Source organism: Primulina eburnea, chromosome 4, assembly GCF_022965805.1.
Source record: "Primulina eburnea isolate SZY01 chromosome 4, ASM2296580v1, whole genome shotgun sequence".
In the NCBI taxonomy this organism is placed as follows: domain Eukaryota; kingdom Viridiplantae; phylum Streptophyta; class Magnoliopsida; order Lamiales; family Gesneriaceae; genus Primulina; species Primulina eburnea.
In genome coordinates this window covers 42,138,274-42,164,011 of record NC_133104.1, presented here as the reverse complement: position 1 = coordinate 42,164,011, position 25,738 = coordinate 42,138,274, and the positions used below count along the sequence as shown (strand labels likewise).

Below are 25,738 nucleotides of genomic sequence, written 5' to 3'. Positions count from 1 at the left end.
TTTATTGGGCTTGTGGGACCCACATGTTAATTCTGGCCAGTACACTTGAGGATTTTGATGAATTATGATATCGTGCATTTTTAAATTTTTAAAAAAGAAAAAAAATTATAAACAAAATATTTCATACCATAAGATGGCTGCAAATCAATACGCAATGGTCACAATAATTATTACAACCAGCTATGATGAGAAACCAATTAATACGATTGGATCCCAAAAACCTATAGGATATATATAGGAGAATTTATACACTATATCATCATCCCAATTGATTTGCAAAACTGGATAGAGAGATTATTACATAGTAAAAATTAAGCCCCTTAAACTAAATAATAGAAGAAGAATCGTCAAGAAAAAAGAATGCTTGTTCATTCACTCCCTTACCTCATCAGCATTCAATTGAAACTGAACTACTCATCAGTAGCCTCTAATATCAATCGCAATGCGCGTGTGGTTAAATGGCATTAATTCTTGTGTGTTTGAAAAGGTAAATTCAAGAAGAAATATATAGATACATCGAGAAAATTTAAATGCCACAATGCGAATGTAAATTAGCTTCTGGAAAGCTTGAACATAACTTCACACAATTCAAAAAGGAATTCGCCATGAGGCATTTATACAAGTTCTGACTTCAAATTACGCGAAAGCTGGATGTGAATTAGGGTGTATCCTCACAAATCTGACGACTCCTTAGGGCCTCATCTTCATTTTATCCACATGCCTAGAATTGTGATCGTTTGGAGGCTGAAAGAATGAAAATAAACATAATTACAATCACCGCTTGACAGACACCAATCGACTTGAGTAATGATGTGAATCACAAATGAGGCGACCGCAGCAGTAAACCTTATTCTTAAAACCTCCACGACAAATCCAAACCAAACTACAAGCCACAGCTTAAATTTTGCTGGCAATTTTCACCGCTAGGTTTATTTTACGCGCTTTAGATACAAGCAAATCAATAAAGCCTGGCAAGTCAGGTGATATCTATCACGAGTTGAATAAATAGGTTAGATCAAATATCGAATAACTTTTTACGCATAAAGCTTGCACCCATCCAAGCTTCAGGTAACAGGGGCACTATACGGCAAGCTATGCACAAGGCCAGTTGCGACTTAACCTAAGAAAGACACTTCTTAACTGAAAGCTGAAACAAAGATCCGTTGACCAATACAATTATAACTTTATAGTTCACAATATTAAATTACTTCTGTTTACCCCAATGTTACAATCATTTTGATCTCCGAATTTAGACTCAATTATTTCATATTGGACCCAAAAACCAGTTGAGTTTCATGATTCATAAACCCATAAGCCTAGAAGGTAGAATAAAGTAAAGACCGTGCATAAATTATCCACCAGAATAATGTAAGAACTTAGATTAACACGGTGATAATTCAGTGTAACTCCCATCTTCCAAATCCACACTATCTAGCATCATAGTCGAAATTGTTAAATAATTCAACAACATCGAGACTTACATTTGATAGACGATCCAGAAAGGCAAGTGAGCCTGGACTTGGTATTGGCCTCAGCTACAGGAATTGGCTTCCCTTCATGAATCATACGCACATCCCATATTCGTATAACTCCATCTGATGATGCAGACGCCACTATAACCGGATCATCCTCTCCAGAACCATCACAACTCTTTGATAACACAACAATGCCTTTCACACGAGCCGTGTGGGCATCACCGATGCTGTAAACCACTTTCCCACTGCCTGTATCCCATGCCTTTATACTCCTGTCTTCTCCACCCGTAAACAAAATTCCTTTCTGATAAAATAAATGAAAACAAAACAAAATCAATCACCCACGGAATAAAAGACAATTATCAAACGTACAACCAAAATTTACAATTATGATATGGAATTTGAACAAGGTAAATAGATTGCACAAATATAACTACCATAAACATCTAAAAATGTTTGCAACTCATTCCTTCCCTTTTTTTCAGTATACTAAATATTTAACATAGTTTTAATATCAATATCATACTCATTCATGATTATCATATGTATGCCATTTTTTAACTTTCCTCAGCTAAAACTAAATCATAAACAAGGTAAAAGTGAGAGATAGAACATACGGAGCCAGGGGCAGCACAGAGGACTTTCTTTCCATTATCCAACTCAAAAATTAATTTTGCATCCTCAGATTCGTGGACCGTGATTTTCTCATCGACCACCATGAAGAACTTGTCTCCAGTACCATCAAATTGTACGATTGAGGACTCTTTGTTCAGCCTACAGTAAAAGCTCCGCCTCCCTCGAACCAAATTGACCATGGCCAAGCAATCGTCATGGCCTACCGTCAACGCCAACTTCCCTGAGGGGTGGATGGAAATAGAATTGACACCCTTCTTGTGAGCTTTGACGGTTTTGAGGTGGACAAAGGGATCAGCATCGTAGATGGAGACACAGCCTTGGGCATCTGCGGAGACGAGATTCCTGGGGAATGAGAGGGAAGGAGGGGTGTAGAAGGCAAGGGAGGAGACAGCGGAGGATTGGTGAAGGGAACCAATCTCGGAGGACGTGGAGAGGTCGTAGATTTTGATCGTATCATCGTTGCCGCCAGAGACAGCGGCGGAGCCAGAAACGGCGACGCACTTGATGGTGGAGAGGTGGGATGGGAAGGAGAAGAGTGGGGTTAGGGTTAAGGCGGAGGACTTGACGCTGTAGCCCCATATGAAACGCTCGTAAGATCCCGCCAGCAAACTCATCCTAGACCTTTGCTAAAACCCTCCTACTCGAAGTTGTGCGGATGTATTGGGGGAAGGGGGTTTAGTGCAAAATTAAATTAAATTGATAATATATATATATATATATATATATATATATATGTATGTATTTATGTGTTTCGTTTCCCAAAAACCCTAGATAAAATTTGTAAAATTGAACTTCGACTCAACCCACTCATAAAAAAATTATTAAGTTTTATATTAAAAATATTAAATTTCATGATAAATTTGGATCGAGTTGACACGTGATATAGACTCATATTATTTTTTAGTTAATATAATTTATTTTAAAATAAATAAAGTATAATTTTGAGAACGCATTTTATGAGCAGTCTTCTAAAAAACGTTAGGTGCTAGGTGGACGATCTTATTGTTCTTGTTTGTCGCCATATTTTCCAATAATTCTTATATCGGATTTAAATTCAAAAGCAATGGCATATTCATTATCTTTATATAATACAAATTGATAGAAATATATGAATAGCATTTAAAAAAAATAAAAAATATATCGATATATTAAATTTGATGAACGTCTAGGCAAATTTTGAGCCGACTAGGCGGCTAATTTTTTTTACAACGCACAAAGGCATCGTTTTTAAAAAATTGGGGAGGTAAACGACGCCCAGTGCTTAAGTGCCGCTGAGGCGGTGATTCTAGACTGTGACACTTTTTGTGATATTGTCTCATGAATCTATATATGTAAGACATGTTGATTGGTTCATATTTGTTGATAAATGTAATATTTTTGACATAGAAAATAATATTTTTTATGAGTTAGATCGAGTCAGAAATTATCTCACAAAATTTATACGTGAAACAATCTTACTTAATTTGTTGTGGACAAAGATGGGTCAAATGAAGTTTTATTTTAAAGCTGTGAAGATGAAAGCAAAATAAAATATAATTTTGCATGGATAAGAACATACAAACTCCCCAGGCAAGTGCTATCTATTGGAAGTTGGAACTTCAAAACCGATATTTACGTCGCGTAAAAAACTTAATCGTAAAGCAATACAATATTAATGTGAGTTTTGTTTCATGATCATTTTGAAATAAATATGAGTGCAACTCTTTTATACGAGCGATCAATGGAAAAAATCCAACAATCATAAAGCAGTGGTGTCAATTGGGACTCATATTAATCATAATAACATCACTTTACTTTTACTTTCGTTTTCACAGTCATAAAAATTTAAGCGTGGGATATCTTGTGAGACAATCTCACGGATTTTTTTTGTGAGTCGGTTCAATTTTGCTGATATTTATAATAAAAAGTAATGTTTTTAATAAGTTACTTAAATAAAATATGCATCTCACAAAATTGATACGTGAGACCGTCATATATTAGTTTTTGTTTAATTTTAAATATTCAAATATGTACATATATAAAAGAGTAATATATGTTGAAAATAATATATTTGAATATTGAAAAAGTAATAGTTGAATATTTGAATGTTGAAAATAAGAGTTGTAAAGTTAGAAATTTGTGTGTGATGATGTAGGTAATGATGTATTTTATTTTTTGAATTATGTGTAATGAAACTCTATAAATAGATCTCTCATTTGTGAAGAAAAACACAATTGAGTAGAGAGAAAAATATTATAAAGTGTGTAGTTTGGTAAATTTTGAGAGTTTGAGATTTTTACTTTTTATCATAAATTCATACTTTTTCACAACACGTTATCAGCACGAAGCTCTAAAAGTCCTACATACTTTTCCAAGCTCCAAACAGAAGAAAAAGGTAACAAAAGTAATAATATTTATTTTACTGTTATTTATTTATTGTGTATTTATTTAATATACAATATAATGTTATTATTAGAAATAATAAAAATAAATTTTTCATAAACTTGTTATAAATCGTGGGAGGATGTTAAGACGACATCACACACTCCCGGTAAGGGATACGACAAGTATAAAAGCCTATAAAGTTTTTAAACAAAATAAATTATGAGACTCATTATAATATTATGATATACATAATTATTTAAACATGTCTAATATTATATATATCATATTATTACCATAAAATTATACAAATACATACATTATTTTTTTTGTACATCAACGGTAACAAAACGGCTAGTTTTTGCCCTATAAATATGATCTCACAAACTTTTTCAATCACTCCAACTTTCTTTTCTTCTCTAAAAATTATTCTTCATTAAAATTTTCGAAGAAAAAAGAAGGTGGTTTTCTCAAGGATATTTTTAATTATTTTGGTTATCATACTCACGAGTCTTGTATTTATCGGAGAATATCCTCCTCGTGCGTTTTCTTTATTTTTACAAATACTTGTACTTGATGTTTATCTGTTACTTTGTATTGCAATATTTATTAACTAATAAAATGCATAGTAACTTTTTTAATACCACCATGTCAAATTTAACAAAGCTCGAATTTGTAACGCTCGACATCACGGGAAAGAATTATATGCCATGGACTCTAGATGTAGAAATGCATCTTTAGTCATTGGGTCTAAGCGAGACCATTAAAGAAAATGGCATATGCACGTCACAAGAAAAGGCAAGAACCATGATATTTTTGCGTCGACATCTCGACGATGGATTGAAATGTGAATATCTGACTGAAAAAAATCCCATGGCTTTGTGGAAGGGATTAAAAGAAAGATTCGAACATATAAAAGAAGTTATACTTCCGACCGCCCGGGATGAATGGAATACATTGAGATTCCAAGACTTTAAAAAAGTCAGTGATTACAATTCGTCGATGTATAGAATAATCTCGCAATTAAAATTTTGTGGACATGAGGTCACAAAATCTGAGATGCTTGAAAAAACATTTTTCACGTTTCATGCATCAAATATTACTCTACAGCAACAATATAGAGTACGTGGATTCGCGAGATATTCTGAACTCATCGCCTGTCTTCTTGTGGCGGAAAAAAACAACGAACTATTAATGAAAAATCATCAGTCCCGACCCATTGGATCAACAGCATTTCCAGAAGTAAATGCTGTAAGTAAAAATGAATTTAAACCTCGGAACCAAAATCAAATTCAAAGACAAGATTTTGGTCGAGGTCGAGGTCGTGGACGTGGACGTGGACGTGGAATTGGCCGTGGTCGTGGTCGAGGCCATGGTTTTGAAAATAATAGAGATAGTTATTTTTATAACTCATATCAAAAGAGCGTCCCAAACCATCCACTGAAAAGGCATCATGAGAATACAAGTGTTAATGAGAATCACTCAAAAATATATGAAAGTTCTTGTTACAGATGTGATACTCCAGGATATTGGTCCAAAGTTTGTCGAGCCCCTGAGCACCTTTGTAAACTTTATAAAGAATCATTAAAAGGGAAAGAAAAGGAAACCAACTTCACTGAACGCAGTGACCGTTTGAGTGATTCAACTCATTTTGATGCTGGTGATTTTATTAATGATTTCTCTGTAAATGATCAATATGTTGGTGGGATAGAAATGAACAATATTGATGCTGCAGATTTTCTCAACGATTTCTCTGAAAATGAACAATATAATGGTAGAATATAAATGTACAATAATTTATTTTTCATGTATTCATAGAATAATGTTTTATTGTATAATTATGATATGTGTTATATTTAAATATATATTGCCAGTAATTTATTTCATTGCATATTTTTTTAAAGTTCAAATATGGAAAATGTTATGAGCAAAGCTGAAGTTTGCATACCCGATAGTGGTATAACGCACACTATCCTCCGAGATAAAAGATATTTCTTGGAACTAAAACCAACAAAAACAACGGTGAATACAATATCAGGTCATGTAGACTTGATTAAAGGATGTGGTAAAGCACAATTTTTGTTACCTAATGGTACAAAATTTTTGATCAATGATGCTTTATATTCACCACAATCGAAAAGAAATTTGTTGAGTTTTAAGGATATATATTCCCATGGGTATGATACTCAAACAATGAATGAAGGGAATGAGAAATATATGTGTCTTATCACATATAAATCAGGAAAGAAATATGTGATTGAAAAACTACCAATGCTCCCTACTGGATTGCATTATACACATATAAGTCTCATTGAATCAAACATGGTAGTTGATAATTCTTCGATATTAACCAATTGGCATGATCGATTAGGACATCCTGGTTCAACAATGATGCGAAGAATTATAGAAAATACACATGGTCATCCACTGAAAGACCAGAAGATCTTTCAGAATAATAAGTTTCAATGTAAAGCATGTTCTCTTGGAAAACTTATTATAAGACCATCATCAGTCAAAATCCAAACTGAATCACCAATGTTTCTTGAACGTATTCAGGGTGATATTTGTGGACCAATCCATCCACCATGTGGACCATTCAGATACTTTATGGTATTGATTGATGCCTCCATCAGATGGTCACATGTATGTTTATTGTCAACTCGAAATGTTGCTTTTGCAAGATTACTTGCTCAAATAATAAAATTGAGGAATCAGTTTCCCGATTATACAATCAAGAAAATTAGACTTGATAATGCTGGTGAATTTACTTCCCAGACTTTCAATGATTATTGTATGTCTATGGGAATCATTGTTGAGCATCATGTTGCTCATGTACATACACAGAATGGATTGGCTGAATCATTGATTAAACGTCTGCAAATGATTGCTAGACCAATGATTATGAAAACAAAGCTCCCTATTTCTATATGGGGACATGCAATTCTACATGCTGCTTCATTAATTCGCACCAGACATTTCTCATCTGAGAATTTTTGGATGTATGGTGTATGTGCCTATTACACCACCACAACGAAAGAAAATGGGACCTCAAAGAAAGGTTGGAATTTATATCGGTTATGATAGTCCATCAATCATTCGATATATTGAACCTCAGAAAGACGACGTGTTCACAGCACGTTTTGCTGATTGTCATTTTAATGAGGAAATCTTCCCAATGTTAGGGAGAGAACAGAAACATACCGAAAAGGAAATTACATGGTATGTATCATCATTGTTACATCTGGATCCAAGAACAAAACAATGTGAAAAAGACTTACAACAAATTGTACACTTGCAAAGAATAGCAAATCAAATACCAAATGCATTTGCGGGTAACTAAATCATATATACATGCTGCAAATGCCCCTGCTCGAATTGAAATTCCAAAGAAACAAATGGAAGATACTCATGATGTCATTAAACGACTGAAGCGTGGAAGGCCAGTCGGTTTCAAGGATAAAAATCCTCGAAAAAGAAAATTCATAGAGAAACACGATGATCACAAAATAATGAATGATGTTTCTGAAGAAACACATGATGATCACAAAATAGATAATGATGTTCCTGAAGAAACACATGATGATGAAAATGTTCTGTCGGAACCACAAACTGACGAGAATCATGAAATCTCTATCAATTACATTAATACTGGAAAAATATGGAACCGAAAAGATATAGATGAAATTGATGATATATTTTCTTATAATGTGGCAATCGACATCATAAATGATAACGAAGATCATGAACCAAAATCTTTTGGTGAATGTAAAAATCGGCAGGATTGGATAAAATGGAAAGATGTCATCCAGGTTGAATTAGATTCGCTAAATAAACTTAATGTTTTTGGACCTATAGTCCTTACACCTGAAGGTGTAAAACCTGTTGGATACAAATGGGTTTTTATTCGAAAGCGAAATGAGAAAAATGAAATAGTAAGATATAAAGCTCGACTTGTTGCACAAGATTTTTCTCAAAGGCCTGGAATTGATTATGAAGAAACGTATTCTCCTTTGATGGATGCAATTACGTTTCGGTATTTGATTAGCTTGGCGGTATCTGAAAATTTAGAAATGCGTCTTATGGATGTTGTTACAGCTTACTTATATGGATCACTTGATAGTAATATATATATGAAAATCCCTGAAGGATTTAAGATGCCTGAAGCACAAAGTTAAAAACCCAGGGAATGTTATTATATGAAATTACAAAGATCATTATATAGGTTAAAGCAATCAGGTCGAATGTGGTATAATCGACTAAGTGATCACTTGATGAAAAATGGATATGTAAATAATTCAATATGCCCTTGTGTTTTCATTAAGAAAACAACATCCGGATGTGTAATTATTGCTGTATATGTTGATGATTTAAACATCATTGGAACGAATAAGGAAATTCAAGAAGTTGTGTCATACTTGAAGGAAGAATTTGAAATGAAGGATATTGGAAAAACCAAGTATTGTCTGGGTTTACAAATTGAACAAAAAGAATGTTGAATGTTTGTTCACCAGACAAATTATACAGAAAAGATCCTTAAACGTTTTAATATGGATAAAGCAAATCCTTTAAGTACTCAAATGGTTGTTAGATCATTAAACATAGAAAAGGATCCATTCCGTCCATATGAAGATGATGAAGATATTCTTGGTCCAGAAGTATCATATCTAAGTGCTATCGGTGCACTTATGTACCTTACAAATTGTACAAGGTCTGATATATCTTTTGTCGTGAATCTGTTGGCAAGATTTAGCACATATCCAACAAAGAGACACTGGAACGGAATTAAACATATATTACGTTATCTATGAGGAACGACATACTTGGGACTTTTGTATTCAAAAGATGCTAATCCAAGTATAATTGGTTATGCTGATGCTGGATACTTATCTGATCCACACAAGGCACGTTCCCAAACTGTATATGTATTTACTCGTGGAGGCACTGCAATATCTTGGCGTTCACAGAAACAAACGCTCGTAACAACTTCATCAAATCATGCCGAGATTATTGCACTACATGAAGCAAGTCGTGAATGTGTGTGGTTAAAATCAATGACCCAACATATCCAAATTTCATGCGGATTATCATTCGACGAGAAGCCTGTGATACTATATGAAGATAATGCTACATGTGTTGCTCAAATGAAAGAATGATACATAAAAAGCGACAGAACTAAACATATACCTCCTAAGTTCTTCGCATTCACCAAGGAGCTTGAGAAGAATAAATGTATTGATGTTCGTCACATTCAATCAAGTGAAAACTCATCAGATCTCTTCACAAAGGCACTACCTACGTCAATATTCAGAAAGCACATATATAATATTGGGATGCGCAATCTACGAAATTTGTGAAGAGTTGTTCGTGTCAACATGATGGGGAGTTTACGTGACTGCACTCTTTTTCCCTTACTATGGTTTTTATCCCAATGGGTTTTTCCTAGTAAGGTTTTTAACGAGGCAGTACAAAACACGTAATGAAGACATCATCGTATCATGATCATCATCACAAGGGGGAGTGTTGAAAATAATATATTTGAATATTGAAAAAGTAATAGTTGAATATTTGAATGTTGAAAATAAGAGTTGTAAAGTTAGAAATTTGTGTGTGATGATGTAGGTAATGATGTATTTTATTTTTTGGATTATGTGTAATGAATCTCTATAAATAGATCTCTCATTTGTGAAGAAAAACACAATTGAGTAGAGAGAAAAATATTATAAAGTGTGTAGTTTGGTAAATTTTGAGAGTTTGATATTTTTACTTTTTACCATAAATTTTTACTTTTTAGCAACAATATATACCATATAAACAACACAACATTCTTCCATGCATGTCTGCGTGTCCTAATAATTGATTAGCATTAAATACATTTTTAATTATTCAAAATTGAAATAATTATAATTTATACATGATATTATATGACAGGAAACTAATCAAGCGTGATTTCAGAAATGGCTGAGTCCCATCGAGCCAAGAATCCCTTGACCAAATAACAAAGACGAGACCTCAAAATCTCGTGGATTTTGAATTCAAATCTCACTCTCCCCGACAGTACTCGAAAACCACGGCCAAATTCAATTTTAATGGTTGGGGGCACTTCTTTTAGTTCAAGTAGCAGTTGGCAATGGTCGTATCAACATTTATTTCTCTTGCTGTTCTTTTTGTTTGTATATAAAGGGAAAATACGTACCTACTGAAAATAACAACAAAGCTCTCGTAATCATTTTATTCCCTCCATCAATTCAACATGCAATGCATATATACGAAATCCATATTAATAGAAATATACAAAACATTGCTCAGATAGTCAGATATTTATGGATCCCACGATCACTGGCGGAGCCACATTAGCTCGGGTAGCCCAATTTTATTTTTTTGAAAAAATTAAATGTAAATTTTGGATTAATATGATATTAGTCTGGATAGATCAATTTAAAATATTAAAAGATTCTAAAGTTTAAAATTCTAATGAGGTCAGAACCATATTCATGGCTCCGCCACTGCCCACTACTCTTTTCGATGGACCTTTTATACGTGATTTCCTTACTGTTACAAGTAAATGAAAATTGATATTTTTTGGATGAATATTTTTAGTATTTTATAAGTTAGAAAACTTAAAGTATCTATTTAAATAAAATATTTGAAAAAAATTTATGAAAATATTTTTTTAACGTTCTCCAATTATAGTTTTTAAAGATTAATAAGTGAGAGATATTTTTTATGTTTTTAAAATAATAGAGCAAGTTTTTTAAACATCTTTTTAACTATAAATTTTTTTTAATAGAATAGTTGTTCAAACGCATATTTTTTTAAGTACTTATTCAAACGGAGTCTGATGAAAATAATCCCCGTGTCGTAATCTCGCCTCGTCGTCCATGATCAAAAGGGCCACAAGTAAAGGAAGGAGAAGAGGCAGCTGAGTGCGTCGGCAATGGGTGGGATTGAAGAAAAAGTGTCGTTTTAAGTTCCAGAACTTGAATATGATCTACAAGCTAGAGAGGTATATATCTAGAGGAGCTTTGGAATAAGTATATAATTTATTAAAATAAATGGTTTTAAATAATCATGTTCCTCGGATCATAACTCGTTGATATGCAATTATCGAGAAGTAGAAGATTAAAGTATCTTTTAAGGCCATCATATTTCCTTCAAATATTTGTGGTCTCCTTGATCCACGTTATGAATCGAATATTTCTCTACTTAAATATCTCATATTTCACGGTCAAATATTCACACCAACCAAATATTTATGGGTCACAGTGTCTGTTTAATTAATATTTCATTTTCATTTAAATAAAATCATTTCAACACTATAATTACTTTTATCTATTATTTAGTATTATATTTTTATTGTAATATAAAATTAGAAAATTTATTACAATTATTTTTTAATAAATAATTTGTAAAAAAATAAACATTAATTAATGAAAAATAAAAAATGAAAAAAAAATAATAAAAAAGAAAGCTGCTTGGGTCGAGGTGAAGGTGAAGCGAAGAGCTTGGGTCGAGATGAAAAGCTTGGGTCTATCCCGACCAAAAAAAAAAAAAAGCTCGACCAAAAAAAAAAACTCGGCCCATCTTGTCCCAAAAAAAAAAAAAAAACTCGACCAAAAAAACAAGCGTGTCTCAATCACGCTTGTTTCAAGAAATTAATAAAAAAATTACAATATATATCCAATTACAAATTTGTAACCGGATATTATTGTGGCACACAAATCAATGATGTGCAATGGTGAATATTTAAACTGTTATGATATTTGGATGACATGGATTGGATAATATCCACCGTTGTGGATGCCCCAATGCAAAGAATGATAAATTATTTTATTATATGATGCTTGTCTTATCCAACGTTTGATTAAATTTTAAGAAGAGTTCGGATATAAATAATTACGTTATCCATAAATCATATATTTTCCATCATCATATCTCCCGAGTCAAACGATGACTTAAGAGAGCGGGCAAAATGCATTCTAAATCAAAACTAGTTTATTTGTTCCACACACACACATATTATTATTATTATTATATATATATATATATATTATTGTTTTTTTTAAAAAAAATTCCAAATTGATATGTTTTAAACAGAAATGGAAATGTAATTAACCCATCATGCAATAACAAAATAAATATCCATTGGTTGAGGTTAATTTCTGCCCTGTCTACAGTGTCGAACAAACACCCGATTAGAAGACAATACCTGCAAATACTAAATGCCAACACGGTACACTTCGGTCAACTTTCAGATATTTTATTGCGTGAATTTATAATTAATATATCCAATAATTTAGTTTAAAACGCAAGGATGATTTCATATCTATCGATATCCATTAACTAGCAGTTGTTGGGTCGGCGTGAGTTGAGGTGAAAATATTAAATTGATGTAAGTTGTCGTATGGAATGTTGTAATAAACAGTACTACTGAAACAAAATAAAATCAGGCAGCAAGTATATTCTACAGTTGTATTCTATTTTTTTTTAAGATAAATTAAATATATCTAGACACGGTGTTTATCGTCTCTCAATATACAACGATTTATTTTTTCTGATAGGTTTCTGTTGCGTATTTTTTCTCGTAGACATATGATGTCAAGTTCTAATATGTGACGAATAAAATATTGTTCACGCGAAAAGTGTGTTATTTAAAAGTATATCAAGTACTTGAGCTCAAGACGTAGATATGGTTTCCATGCGAAGCAAGTCCGACCTTGCTCAGCACCACAGTAAGCCCAACTCTGCTTGGCAAACATAGGAGTCCGACCTTGCTCGGCACCACAGTAAGCCCAACTCTCCTTGGCAAACATAGAAGTCCGACCAGCTCGGCATTCAGATCTTATATGTGGATTTTATATGAGCTCGAAGCTCAGCAGCTATCCCGATTGACGTTGAAGAGTATTTGCTATGTACTCAGTAGCATACAGCTGTAGTCTAGCTCAACTAGAGAATTTCACTCTACCGAAAATGAATTCGGATTCAGTATTTCCAGGTTAGTGATTTGGTTTTTAATAAAACTAATATAGCAGGAGAAACAAAATCTTTTAAGTCCAGGAGATAGGAGGACCCGGCACTCATATTCAGAGCCCGGGAGGTATGAGGCCCCGGCATCCGGCACTATATCTTAAGTCTGGGAGGTATGAGGCCTCGACACATTATATTAAGTCCAGGGATCCATACCCTGGCTCGGGGCTCCGTACCTCGACCATTCATGAAGGCCCAGGCTCCGCGCCTTGGTTATTTATAAGCCTATGGTTCTCAAACCTGGCTCGGGGCTTCGTACCTCGACCATTGATGAAGGCCAGGGCTCCGCACCCTGGTTATCTATTAAGTCCAGGGATCCGTACCCTGGCTCGGGGCTCCGTACCTCGACCATTCATGAAGGCCAGGGCTTCGCACCCTGGTTATCTATTAAGTCCAGGGATCCGTACCCTGGCTCGGGGCTCCGTACCTCGACCATTCATGAAGGCCAGGGCTCCGCACCCTGGTTATCTATTAAGTCCAGGGATCCGTACCCTGGCTCGGGGCTCCGTACCTCGACCATTCATGAAGCCCAGGCTCCGCGCCTTGGTTATTTATAAGCCCAGGGTTCTCAAACCTGGCTCGGGGCTCCGTACCTCGACCATTCATGAAGGCCAGGGCTCCACACCCTGGTTATCTATTAAGTCCAGGGATCCGTACCCTGGCTCGGGGCTCCGTACCTCGACCATTTATGAAGGCCAGGGCTCCGCACCCTGGTTATCTATTAAGTCCAGGGATCCGTACCCTGGCTCGGGGCTCCGTACCTCGACCATTCATGAAGCCCAGGCTCCGCGCCTTGGTTATTTATAAGCCCAGGGTTCTCAAACCTGGCTCGGGGCTCCGTATCTCGACCATTCATGAAGGCCAGGGCTCCACACCCTGGTTATCTATTAAGTCCAGGGATCCGTACCCTGGCTCGGGGCTCCGTACCTCGACCATTTATGAAGGCCAGGGCTCCGCACCCTGGTTATCTATTAAGTCCAGAGATCCGTACCCTGGCTCGGGGCTCCGTACCTCGACCATTCATGAAAAACAGGCTCCGCACCTTGGTTATTGATAAGCCCAGGGCACTACACCCTGGCTCGGGGCTCCACACCTCGACCATTCCAAGTCCCGGGACCTGCTCCCCGGCCCAAGGCTCCGCACCTTGGTTATTGATAAGCCCAGGGCACTACACCCTGGCTCGGGGCTCCGCACCTCGACCATTCCAAGTCCCGGGACCTGCTCCCCGGCCCAAGGCTCCGCACCTTGGTTATTGATAAGCCCAGGGCACTACACCCTGGCTCGGGGCTCCGCACCTCGACCATTCCAAGTCCCGGGACCTGCTCCCCGGCCCAAGGCTCCGCACCTTGGTTATTGATAAGCCCAGGGCACTACACCCTGGCTCGGGGCTCCGCACCTCGACCATTCCAAGTCCCGGGACCTGCTCCCCGGCCCAAGGCTCCGCACCTTGGTTATTGATAAGCCCAGGGCACTACACCCTGGCTCGGGGCTCCGCATCTCGACCATTCCAAGTCCCGGGACCTGCTCCCCGGCCCAAGGCTCCGCACCTTGGTTATTGAGTAAGTCCGAGAGACAAAAGGCCTCGGCATCTTATCTCAAGTCCATGAGGCACGATACTCCGGCATTTCTTCTCATTTCTAGGAAAATGATCTCAACTTTATTATATTCAAGAAAAATTTGGAATAATTATTCAACAAGTTATTAAGACAAGCACATGATATCAATAACGAGAGTTTGATGAGAGAAAAAAACTAGATGTTCGATTTCATTTGGCTTTCCATTATGTTCAATTCTCAACGATGTTTACATTACATAAATTCAACTCGTTTATTAGCTAATGACACTTAATTATTTCTACTTACTTTCCTAAGTGATAAATAAATGTATCGACTAATATTGATGATTGTGATATTCCTATCTAAGATATAACATCAAACATTATATGTAAATGATTGTCAATTTTTACGCGAACTTCTATAAGTTTCCTCTCTTGATTGATATATCACAATTATTTTATCAATCGATTTATGACCAATAAATTTATTGCTGGTAAATTGAAATCATTAAAAACGTGAGATATAGGTCTCCGGTTCAAGCTTTTATTTTTGGGCAAAAACTTGTGTGAGACGGTCTCACGGGTCGTATTTGTGAGACGGATCTCTTATCCGGGTCATCCATGAAAAAATATTACTTTTTATGCTAAGAGTATTACTTTTTATTGTGAATATGGGTAAGATTGACCCGTCTCACAGATTATTATCCGTGAGACGGTCTCACATGAGACTCAGCTCTTATTTTTGTGGGAAAGGAACATATATATATATATATATAATATCAATACATTATTGTTGTCTTCCTCTTAAAGCCCATGTAGCTATGCTTATCGTCAAGATGGAGTCATTCTAAGGTGGGGTGGGCTCGGTTTGGGTTGTTTTTTCCGACCATATATATTTAGTATTTTAAATGTAATTATATATATAACATAAAATTTATTTAATTTAGCTGGTGCTAAAAATTATTATTAAATATAAGTTTTTAGTTAATTATTATACTAAATTTAACTTGATTTGAATTAATAAGTCAACGTGTACAAGTATAGAGAAACTTGTTAAAAACAAAAAAAAATGTTGCCGAAATCCCAATGAATGATATTAAATTGTATAAAAAATTAGTAAATATAATATGAAAATTTGTAAAATAAAGTACAAATGAGAATTTTTTGAATTTTTCAAAATAAACATATCAAAGGTTGTTATTGGTTTAAAAAACTTTTGTCAATGTGAGTCTTTTTCATTTTCTGAAAAATAAATATTGATATTCAACTTATAGTGTAAATTAGATCAAAAAAATGTTAAATTATATTTTTCATATTTTATTTTCTTTTAGATAAAAAAAATGTTAAATTATATTTTTCATATTTTATTTTCTTTTAACTTTGTTCAGTAAAACCATTTTTAGATTATTAGAATTATTAAAAACATCGTTTTTTTATGTGAATTAATTAGCAATTATTACATTCACTTAAGTATTAAGCTTAAGTATTTAAAATAATAATATTAAATACTAAAAAATTTAATGTAATTCAAAAAACATTATTTAATTAAATTTTAAATTCATGTATATTTATAATGGATTTCGATATATACATTATTTTAGATATTAATGATATTTTAATTATTGTGTTTAAAAATATTTTGTGAAATAAATTATTTGTTGTGAATAAAATAATAGGGAATATTCTGAGAATATTCTTTTTGGTGTAGAGTTTAGAGTTGATGTGTTGGAGATGAGTTTTAGATTTAGTGTAAGAATTACACTATTTTAAAGTTAGTGTGACACTAAGATAGTGTAATGGGTTGGAGATGGCCTAATGAGTTTTTGTGTTTTAGCAAAAGAATAAAACAGATAATTTTTCTTATAAAAAATATACAAAATATTATGTATCGCGTAGCACAGTGATGTTGCCCTGCAATCGATTTTTTTCCAAGCATTGTCCCTGTTTATAGCTAACAACAACTCGATCGCAGCTGCATCAACTATATTTAACTTTTGATTTTTATATTAGGTTTCTTTACTTGATCCGAATATTTCGAAGAAAAAAAATATATTTTCCAATTGTGAAATATATAACGAAATACTTGCTGAATTTGATCAACAAAAATTACATCTTTTTAATTTGAAAAAGAGATTACATAAAATTTGTTAGTAGTTGCCGTCCAGCAATCTTCAAGACTCCAACCCAGACCGTGGTTCGGGCATGAAGGGTTCAAAGCCAAAGAGCTCCGGCCTCCTTTAGGAGTGGAATAAGAGTGCCGTTTATATGGCAAGCCATGACAGACTCAATGCCACCCAAGAACTTTCCGCCTACGAAAACAACCGGGATGGGTTGAAGACGAGAGGATCCGGCGGCAAGGCCGCGGAGCAGGGCTTGAATATCACGGCCAGTCGAGTCTCGGTCGAGCTCCACGACGGTGGGGCCAACGCCGAGCCCGAAAAGCAGCTGCTTTACAACATGGCACATGCAGCAACCGCTGACGGTGAACACAACCACCGCGTTGCCGGAAACCAAGACACTCAGTTTCTCATACACTCCTCTCATATTCTCTGCCGCACATTCTCCGGCGCCGCCTCCCACCTTTACTAGAGGGGATGATGCATCGACTTTCGCTATCTGCATGTTGTGCATTTTAGGTGTGTAGTAAATGAAAACTTCGCAAGCGACAGAAAAGAAATAGGCCTCTAATTTACACACGAAAATACCAATATGCCCATTCAATAATAATAAAAAAACACGTACGTACACTGTGGGCCAAAACTGGAAATTGAAGATTGGATGAAAAAGGAAAATGAAAGGCACAGAGATTTCATTACTGAAAGAGTGGACAGCGGACACTGTTTCTGTATCATGGCATTCATTGGAAAATATGCTAACGTCCTCTTAAATTACGATTATTTGTGATTTTATCGATTTATATTCTCAAATTCCAATATTAATATTATATTTTTATTGTTTTCAAATTTTGTCACGATGATATTGGTATGACATACAATGATATGCATGTAATATCATCACTTGAATTTGGATCATCTCATGTGTTATTTTTTACACGAGATGATCACGTGATCATCTTGTGGACATCACACCATATGAGATAAATTTAAAAAGTTGTCAGATTAAACGAGATGAACATGATCATCTCGTGTAAAAAATACACAGCACCAACTGCTGTGTTTTCAACTCAGTAGAAGATCTAAATCCATATCACTCTTGATAAAAAAGAATTAATTAAAATATTAAAAATTTAAAAAATATTAAACTCAATTATGCCAACTTGTATAAAAAAAATACAAAGGGAGATTATTTGAACCACCGACGGCGACGACGGTAAAAAAATGAAAAAGAAAAAAGAAACGTAATGAGTGTCATATTATTGGCAACGGACTGCGACACTTTAATTAGGGTCGACGAATAGTAACCGTAGAAATCCGATACGAGCAACTGCAACAGTTGCAGACTTACGTATCACAGTCACTGAACTTGGAAGACCATTAATGGCGTGAGACAATTGCTGACCTCATCACACTGCGATGGACTGCGGGTAGAGTTGCTTTTCCAGACGACGTGACAGAACATTAGCATCATCCCGAATACGGATCACATGGAAATGCTCTATTTTGAGTGTTATAAGCCCTAATTGCTTCTTTTGTGCACATAATCCTTGCATATATGAGCAGACATACGGACACAGCGGAGCAGATTTGGGATGGAGGCGCGAGGATTAAAGGCCATATGCTTTATACCGACAGCTAGACAAGTCGTTCTTTTTACGATCATCAAAATGGAAGCTTTCCAATGCCTTTACTTCGCTTCTGCACCATTCCGCCATCAACAACGCCGCCTGCTCCTGAAACGATGAATGTATAGCGAGTAGGTTTTCTTTGAGACGAAATACTCTTAACATAAAAAATAATATTTTTAATTGATGATACAAATAAGATATCTGTCTCATAAAATACGACTCGTGAATTGCACTGCACTAGTTAGTAGGATAATTATCCATTGAACTAGCATTGATGTTTTCACAACTCAAATGGCAAAATAAAATTTAAAAAAAAAATGTACACGTATCTGGGATACATAATAATTACACAGATAATTAATTATATCTCATAGTAAAATTTATTTACATGGAATTAGACTTTATTCTACAATGTAATATTATATGAAGGTGCCAAATGGAGTAAAACCGAACTCAAAATTTGAAAAATAAAAACAACTGTTGAAAAAATACTTGAATTGCACTGCACTAGTTAGTAGGATAATCAGACTCATATTCTCATCGAATAATTTTTTATTTTATAAATCTCAAATATTGTCTAGAGGATTTCAATTTTCAAGTCCACATAAAATTAGTACTCTTTTAATTTTTGATGTAAAATTTACTATTTTATACTATGGATTTTTTAATTATATACTCATGCATAGGATATCGATGTTTTTAGGAGCAATGCTTATATTTAGAACTAGGATTATATACATGCCAGCACAATGAGTGGAAATGAAGGTTTAATATGTATAATGATGACAGATGCTGTTTCTTTATCCTTGTCATCTACATTTATATCTGTAAAACAATCTTCTGTAACTTCTTGAATTAATAGCATCAGGGGTTGAATGGTAGGTTTCTTGATAATCAAATATACAAGTAATAATCCAACAGGGAAATGGATAAACATGTCTTGGAGTGAAGGTTTATCCAAAAACTGGGTCTGTAATGATTCTATGCTCTCAATGATGAATTTTTTTGGGCTGGAAGTCATTTCTTTGAGGGATATATATTTCTTGTTATATTGATGTTGCAGGAGAATGTGATCTCAGAGTGGTTTGGTGCATATGGTTTCCTTACTGCAGTTAATAAGGATGTAATTTAAATCATAGCCTAATGAGTCGTCCTTACATGCTACTGACTTGAGTTTGCCGTGCCATGGATTTGAAATTCATTCATCCAAACACAATCTTAGACTTTGAATATTCCAGTCATGCAGTCCACTTACCTTTATTTGCTGGTGTTTTAACTCTGCTCTATTTAATGTCATGGTTGATGCTAATCCAAGCACTTGTTGGTTTATAAGGAGATTTTAACTAATTTGGACAGGTTTTGGTGCTTCTTCTCCTTACTTGAGCTTGGGATGCTGGTATTGTATCCACCTAAAGAAGAATTTCGTTATGACAATTCAGCATCAGTGGAGGTTGGTGGGCAACCTTCCAGTTTCCTCGAACTAAAGAAGTGATATTGGTCAGTGGGTTTCCTGCCATAGTTAAATATTGTGATACTTGCATGCTCTATCGTCCTCCTCGTTGCTCACATTATTTCATTTGCAACCATTGTGTGGAGCGTTTTGATCAGCACTGCCCTTGGGTAGGCCAGTGAATAGGATTGGTATGTCATTCATCACGAGACTGTTAACATTAGGATTCTCCCTGTTTTTCCGTTTTAGATGCATTGCATGATTGCCCTAACTGGCTCTTCAATGTGCGGCGAAACTATTGGTTCGTCTCTTCTGCCATACTACTTCGTATCTACGCGTTTGCGATGTCTGCGTGGTACATCAAGGTTCGGATCGGGTTGGTTTCATTGTTTTGTTTATTTGTCCCTTTTTTTGTTCTTGTTGTTAACCATGAATATCATTGGTCGGTTGGTTGTTAGAGTTTGGTTTTGATAATTGTAGGAAAATGTAAAAAGAGCTAATGTAATCATTAGATGTTTGGTCGCTGAATGGGTTTTCCCTAGTTCTGGAATCCTTCACTATACTTGAAAAAATTAAATGGTGTTGCAGGGGGTTGGGAAGAAGGGAATCTGTTGGGGATTATTTGAAAGGAAGATCAAATGTATTCATGGCTATATCTTTTGACAAAAACTTGTGTGAGATGGTCTCATGGACCGTATTTTGTGAGACTGATCTTTTATTTGGGTCATTCATGAAAAATTATTATTTTTTATTGTGAATATCGGTAAGGTTGACCCGTCTAACAGATAAAGATTCGTGAGACCGTCTCACAAAAAACTACTTGTCACATAAATTTTTACAACAATTATCATACAAAAATTCAAGTTTCATCTACTTGTCATGCATGAATCACTACATTACCCCTTTTTTTTCCGACATCAATTCTGTTTTACTCATATACTTCATTTTAACATGTTTACAAATTACATTTATGAAATATATATTAAGTTTCGGTAGTGTCATGGTGATTTTTTAAAATCCCCACAATACCTCCTATCTTTTCTAAGCATGGAAAATTAAATTTATGTCAATTTTTTTTTTAAAAAAAAAAACAATAAAAATTAGAAAATTGTAACTTGATTTTAATTTTACAAATTTAATCTTAGATTTCTAACAAGAATACTTATTAAAAATTCAATCATACAAACATACGTACAGTTAGAAACTAGCATGTATATAAAATTTGTTTTATTATAATTCAACTTTTTCTCCTAAAAAAATGCAACTTTTTTTTTTATTTTAATATTTCCAAGACATTGGTATTAGGTAGATTTGTGGATCACAAAACATGCATACGGGATTTGATCAAAAGAAACACCCATTATCAAATGGACCCAGTCGAGGAGACATCGTACAAATATTTGTTCTGTCACGACTTCTGTCAACAAGGTAACTCACACACAGTCATACATTTTCTGTTTAGATATTTCATAGGTGCCGACATCTCATTCTAGACAGAACTATTTCTAAACGAGTACACCACACTGTGCTACATTATTATTATCGAACAAAATATGTACTAATTATCAAGTTAAATGTAATCACTGTATGTCTGACCCTTTTTTTTTTTTTTAATAATAATCACACTATAAATTATCTCAACCACCAAATTTAATCTCAACCACTCAGAATATTTCGAAGATGAACGCAACTCCAAAATTTTCGGATAATTATTATTAGCTTGAAAATCAGTTATTTGTTGCGAATCTTTAACCGGGTGACACATAAGCATAAGATCTTCAAACCTAAAATATTTACAAATGGGAAAGTTTAAGGGCTTGCCAGTTCTTACAAGCATTTGTGCGCTCATAAGTACAGGCTGCCTGAGTTCGAAATGTAAGTAGATGCCTGTCAACCAGCATGGACTTTAGACGGAAGTACATTCCCTAGGGATTGTAACCAATCAGTGACTCGTAGTGCAGTTGTAATGGAAAGGAAGACGAACGGTCCACTCCATAACATGCTAGGATGAAAAGAAACTGCATTTCTGTGCTTCCCTTGAAAAAAACTTGCCTGAAAGATTGATTCCCATCAAGAACAAGTTTTGAATGACCAGATGCAGCGGAGGATTTCTTTACAGCAAATAATTTAGTGAAAATCGACCACATCATGGTGGCAGAAACAACCATTTCTTACGTAACACAAAACAAAAAACTGATCTTTGCATGAAAGAAAGATCGATAGCACAATAAGAGGTAACAAAGAAAGAAGAAATAAACATAAAAGGCAATCAAACCGTAAAAAGACGCATAACATTCAGCGGGCTTTGAGATTTATACGAAGACCTTAACTCAAAAGTTATTTATATTTCTGTCTTGCAATGTTCACAGATACAAAGTTCTGTCAGGACACACAGTTGAGGTACACCCCAAACTAAACTTGTCATAATATCGCATTTCCCAATCAGTGAGTACTAGAATAACCATTTAATTCGTGTTATCACTCACTATCTTAACAGTATACAGGAACCAAAGTAACCATTCAAATGTGCGAGCATAATTTAGGTACGCGTGATTGCATAAAAAGGACCCAATGTTGATGCCTCACCGAGAACAGTGACAAAAAACATAAAATTCTCTAATCCCCCCATTTTACCGAGAATCCAAATTAGTTCTTCCAAAGCTTGTAATCAATAAGCCACTTGCGCAAGGATATGCAAAAAAAACAAATTACCTCAAGCGTCCATTCACCTGCACCTTATTCACATCCCATCTCAAAAAGAGTTCATTTCTAGACAATAAGTCCTCCTCTTTAATAACATCTTTGCGGCAGTATCAAATGGCTCCTCAAGCGCCGAGGCCACCCAGTTCAATTCTGGACCCAAGATCTCCTTCTTCGGGTGCTCACTAGGCCTAATCGCCACCAACGTTGCACCTTCCAACACCATCCCACAAGGCAATTCCAAACGCGGGGAATACCACAACCACACATTCAGAGCTGGAACAAGAGTCCTTTTAGATGCTGATGATGCCAACAAAGGCTTCATCCTCAGCTCCTGCAGCTGCTCTTTATCCATAGACAACACTCCTTGCCCATCCGCATCCGTTAAAAACAAGCTCTCTAATGTCTTATGCTCGGCAATTATAGGCTGAAGAAGATAATGTCTCGCTGAGGCTGCAACCAAAGAGCTTATCGTCCACACAACACGCAACTTTAATCCCCCGTTCGTGTAAAAAGATTCAGGAATACTGCCAGTATCGATCTCACCACCTCCATTGTTATTCCCAATGTCGGTTTCAGTAACATCACAAGCACCTGAGTAATTGTGCAGAATATTATCCGCAGTTCGAATCACGCTTGAAGCTCCAATAATGACGCAGCTATCAAGAGTGGACCCAAAATCTGCCTTCCACTTCAGCAGAACACCATCGTCAATCCCGAGCTCACCACTCGGTAATTCAATTCTGAGGAGCTTAATTTCGTTAAAATTCCTCAAGACTTGAGTAGGGGAGTGGTGCGTGACGCAATTTTGTTCAGAATCACATTGAAAATCTTCTGACGGAGAAGGATTTCGACACGTGGAGGAGGGAACGATGAGCTGCGTAATAAGCGAGTGGAGGGGTTTGACGAGCCCAGAAAAGAATAGCCTGAAAAGAGAGACAATGGGATAGCGGGACTTATCTAAAACCGAGACAGAAGAGGAAGTGCCAGGTGAAGATGAATCATCGTCCGAGATGACGCAATCGACGCGGACGATGACGTCGTCCACCTGGGGAACAAGAGCGCGGAAACGCCTGGAAACAACGCAGCATCGGCCCAGTGCTTTGACATCGCCGACTCCGTTGAAGATCAGGAGTAGAATAGAGTCCGGCAGCCGGTCGAAGTGATCCACCTGTTCGGGGTGGAGTCTTCCACCCAGATCTAATCTCATCGAGCCCATTTTGTGTAGCTTCAGTGACGAGTAATGAGTGGATAATTGTTGGGAAGATCAAGAAACTATGGATCTATCAATAAATGAATTGCAAAATGGGAAGATCAAGAAAGAAAGATTCTAGCTTCGGCCGCCAGTAGAATTCGGGGAAAAGAGGATGCAATGGGGACCGGATAGTGAATGGGAGGTTGAGGGAGCAAGATAGAGACGAGTTCCCGAATGCACAAATTACACGAATGCAAGACAAAACTTTATTCCCAAACATTTCAGCCGCAAAAATTTCAGCCTGTGTAAACAATCTCTCACAAACCGAAAAACATGACAAAAAACAAAATTTACAAATGAAATCTCTTTCATCGAAATTTTTAATGTTAGAATTATAGAAGTAAGACAAAGGTGATATAGTAATGTATATATAAGAATAAAATCAAATTGAAGTTTGTAACAAATACAGTTTTTTTAAAACATATCCATCGCTTGTTGTATGTATTTTGAGGATTTGACCAGACGACGTGAGAGCATTAGATACCCACCATCAAATTAGTTATTTTTCGGATTCAATACTTCAATAATTAACTAAATCCTAGATATGTATGTATCATATACGGGCCAGATGGTACAAACAACGTAGAAGATTGAAACCTCTTTTCAATAAATACATTGCTTATACGCTACGCAATTAAGCCTTTGAAATGTTTTGTTCTTTTTGGCCTGACATGTATACTACTAATTCGTGATCAAATTAATTTGAAATGGAACAATGGCATGAATCCAAGAAATGGGCCTCAATCCCATTCATAAAATTGACCCATACAGATATGTCTACGTGTATGAGATTAAAGGGGCACCTCATTATTTGTCTTTTGTTATTTTTTTTTTATATACGTGTGGTATACGGTTTTTAAGAAACTATTTACAACATAGGCAAAATTTGTTTACGTACTCCGACACAGATGCCGTTTTTTCCCTCTTTCTACGTGGTACTATGATTTCATATAAAATTCTTCTCAGGCGTATATAAAAGTAATATCATAAAAATTGGTGAAATAGGTTAACTTTTGAGCAATGATTACGACTTCAATTCTCTCTACCAGCTCTTTCTCAGACGAGCGATTTACATGACTAACATAGTTTACAGGTTACTGTATTAGCGATTGAGGATTTTTAAAAAATGAATTACCAAATGCATTTGGATTAAGTAAAATTGGTACTGAGCCGAAATAATGCATAAACGAACAAGCTATCTGCGGTTTAAAAACATGTGTGGTTCAGATCCAAGCAAGGAGGTTTCTGAGATTTGGGCCGCAAAAGCCTTGCAATTTGTGGATCAGAGTATAGCTCCTAGTTGGGCTACACATCTATCTGACTAATTATCAATTTTAGCCCACCATTCGTGCATGATTTTTACACTACATAGCAAGAATATTGCAAGTGAAACGACTGCAATTAGATTGATTTCTTCCTGCAAGTTTGTATGATGAAGTTTTTCTTAGGAGCAATATAGGGTATTCTCCAACCGTGTAGTATATGAATTAAAGAGGCTACAATCCCATCAAACGGCGCAAAATTGGTGTAAACTTAA

The 25,738-nt window shown here is 35.4% G+C and overlaps 3 protein-coding genes across 5 annotated transcripts; all 3 read right to left on the bottom strand.

The window, feature by feature from the left end:
- Positions 1-449: 449 nt before the first annotated feature.
- LOC140829130 (uncharacterized) lies at positions 450-2,788 on the bottom strand. Its single transcript, XM_073192132.1, has 3 exons — positions 2,093-2,788; positions 1,482-1,779; positions 450-744 (listed from the first exon to the last, which is right to left on the bottom strand). Exons 1-3 carry the CDS (start codon positions 2,723-2,725, stop codon positions 722-724), a joined length of 954 nt encoding a protein of 317 aa, XP_073048233.1. The 5' UTR covers positions 2,726-2,788; the 3' UTR covers positions 450-721.
- A 14,241-nt stretch (positions 2,789-17,029) lies between these two features.
- On the bottom strand, positions 17,030-17,673 carry LOC140829923 (glutaredoxin-C9-like). Its single transcript, XM_073193208.1, has one exon. It carries the CDS (start codon positions 17,671-17,673, stop codon positions 17,263-17,265), a length of 411 nt encoding a protein of 136 aa, XP_073049309.1. The 3' UTR covers positions 17,030-17,262.
- Positions 17,674-22,003: 4,330 nt separating this feature from the next.
- Positions 22,004-24,494, bottom strand: LOC140829129 (F-box protein At5g46170-like). Of its 3 annotated transcripts, none has more exons than XR_012117396.1 (2): positions 22,881-24,494; positions 22,004-22,298 (listed from the first exon to the last, which is right to left on the bottom strand). XR_012117396.1 is itself a non-coding variant. In XM_073192131.1 (2 exons), exon 1 carries the CDS (start codon positions 24,163-24,165, stop codon positions 22,999-23,001), a length of 1,167 nt encoding a protein of 388 aa, XP_073048232.1. In that variant the 5' UTR covers positions 24,166-24,494; the 3' UTR covers positions 22,004-22,293; positions 22,952-22,998. The 3 variants fall into 3 exon arrangements, 2 of the variants coding, with proteins under 2 accessions (XP_073048232.1, XP_073048231.1); XM_073192131.1 differs by having other exon boundaries at positions 22,004-22,293; positions 22,952-24,494; XM_073192130.1 differs by having other exon boundaries at positions 22,959-24,492.
- Positions 24,495-25,738: the final 1,244 nt, after the last annotated feature.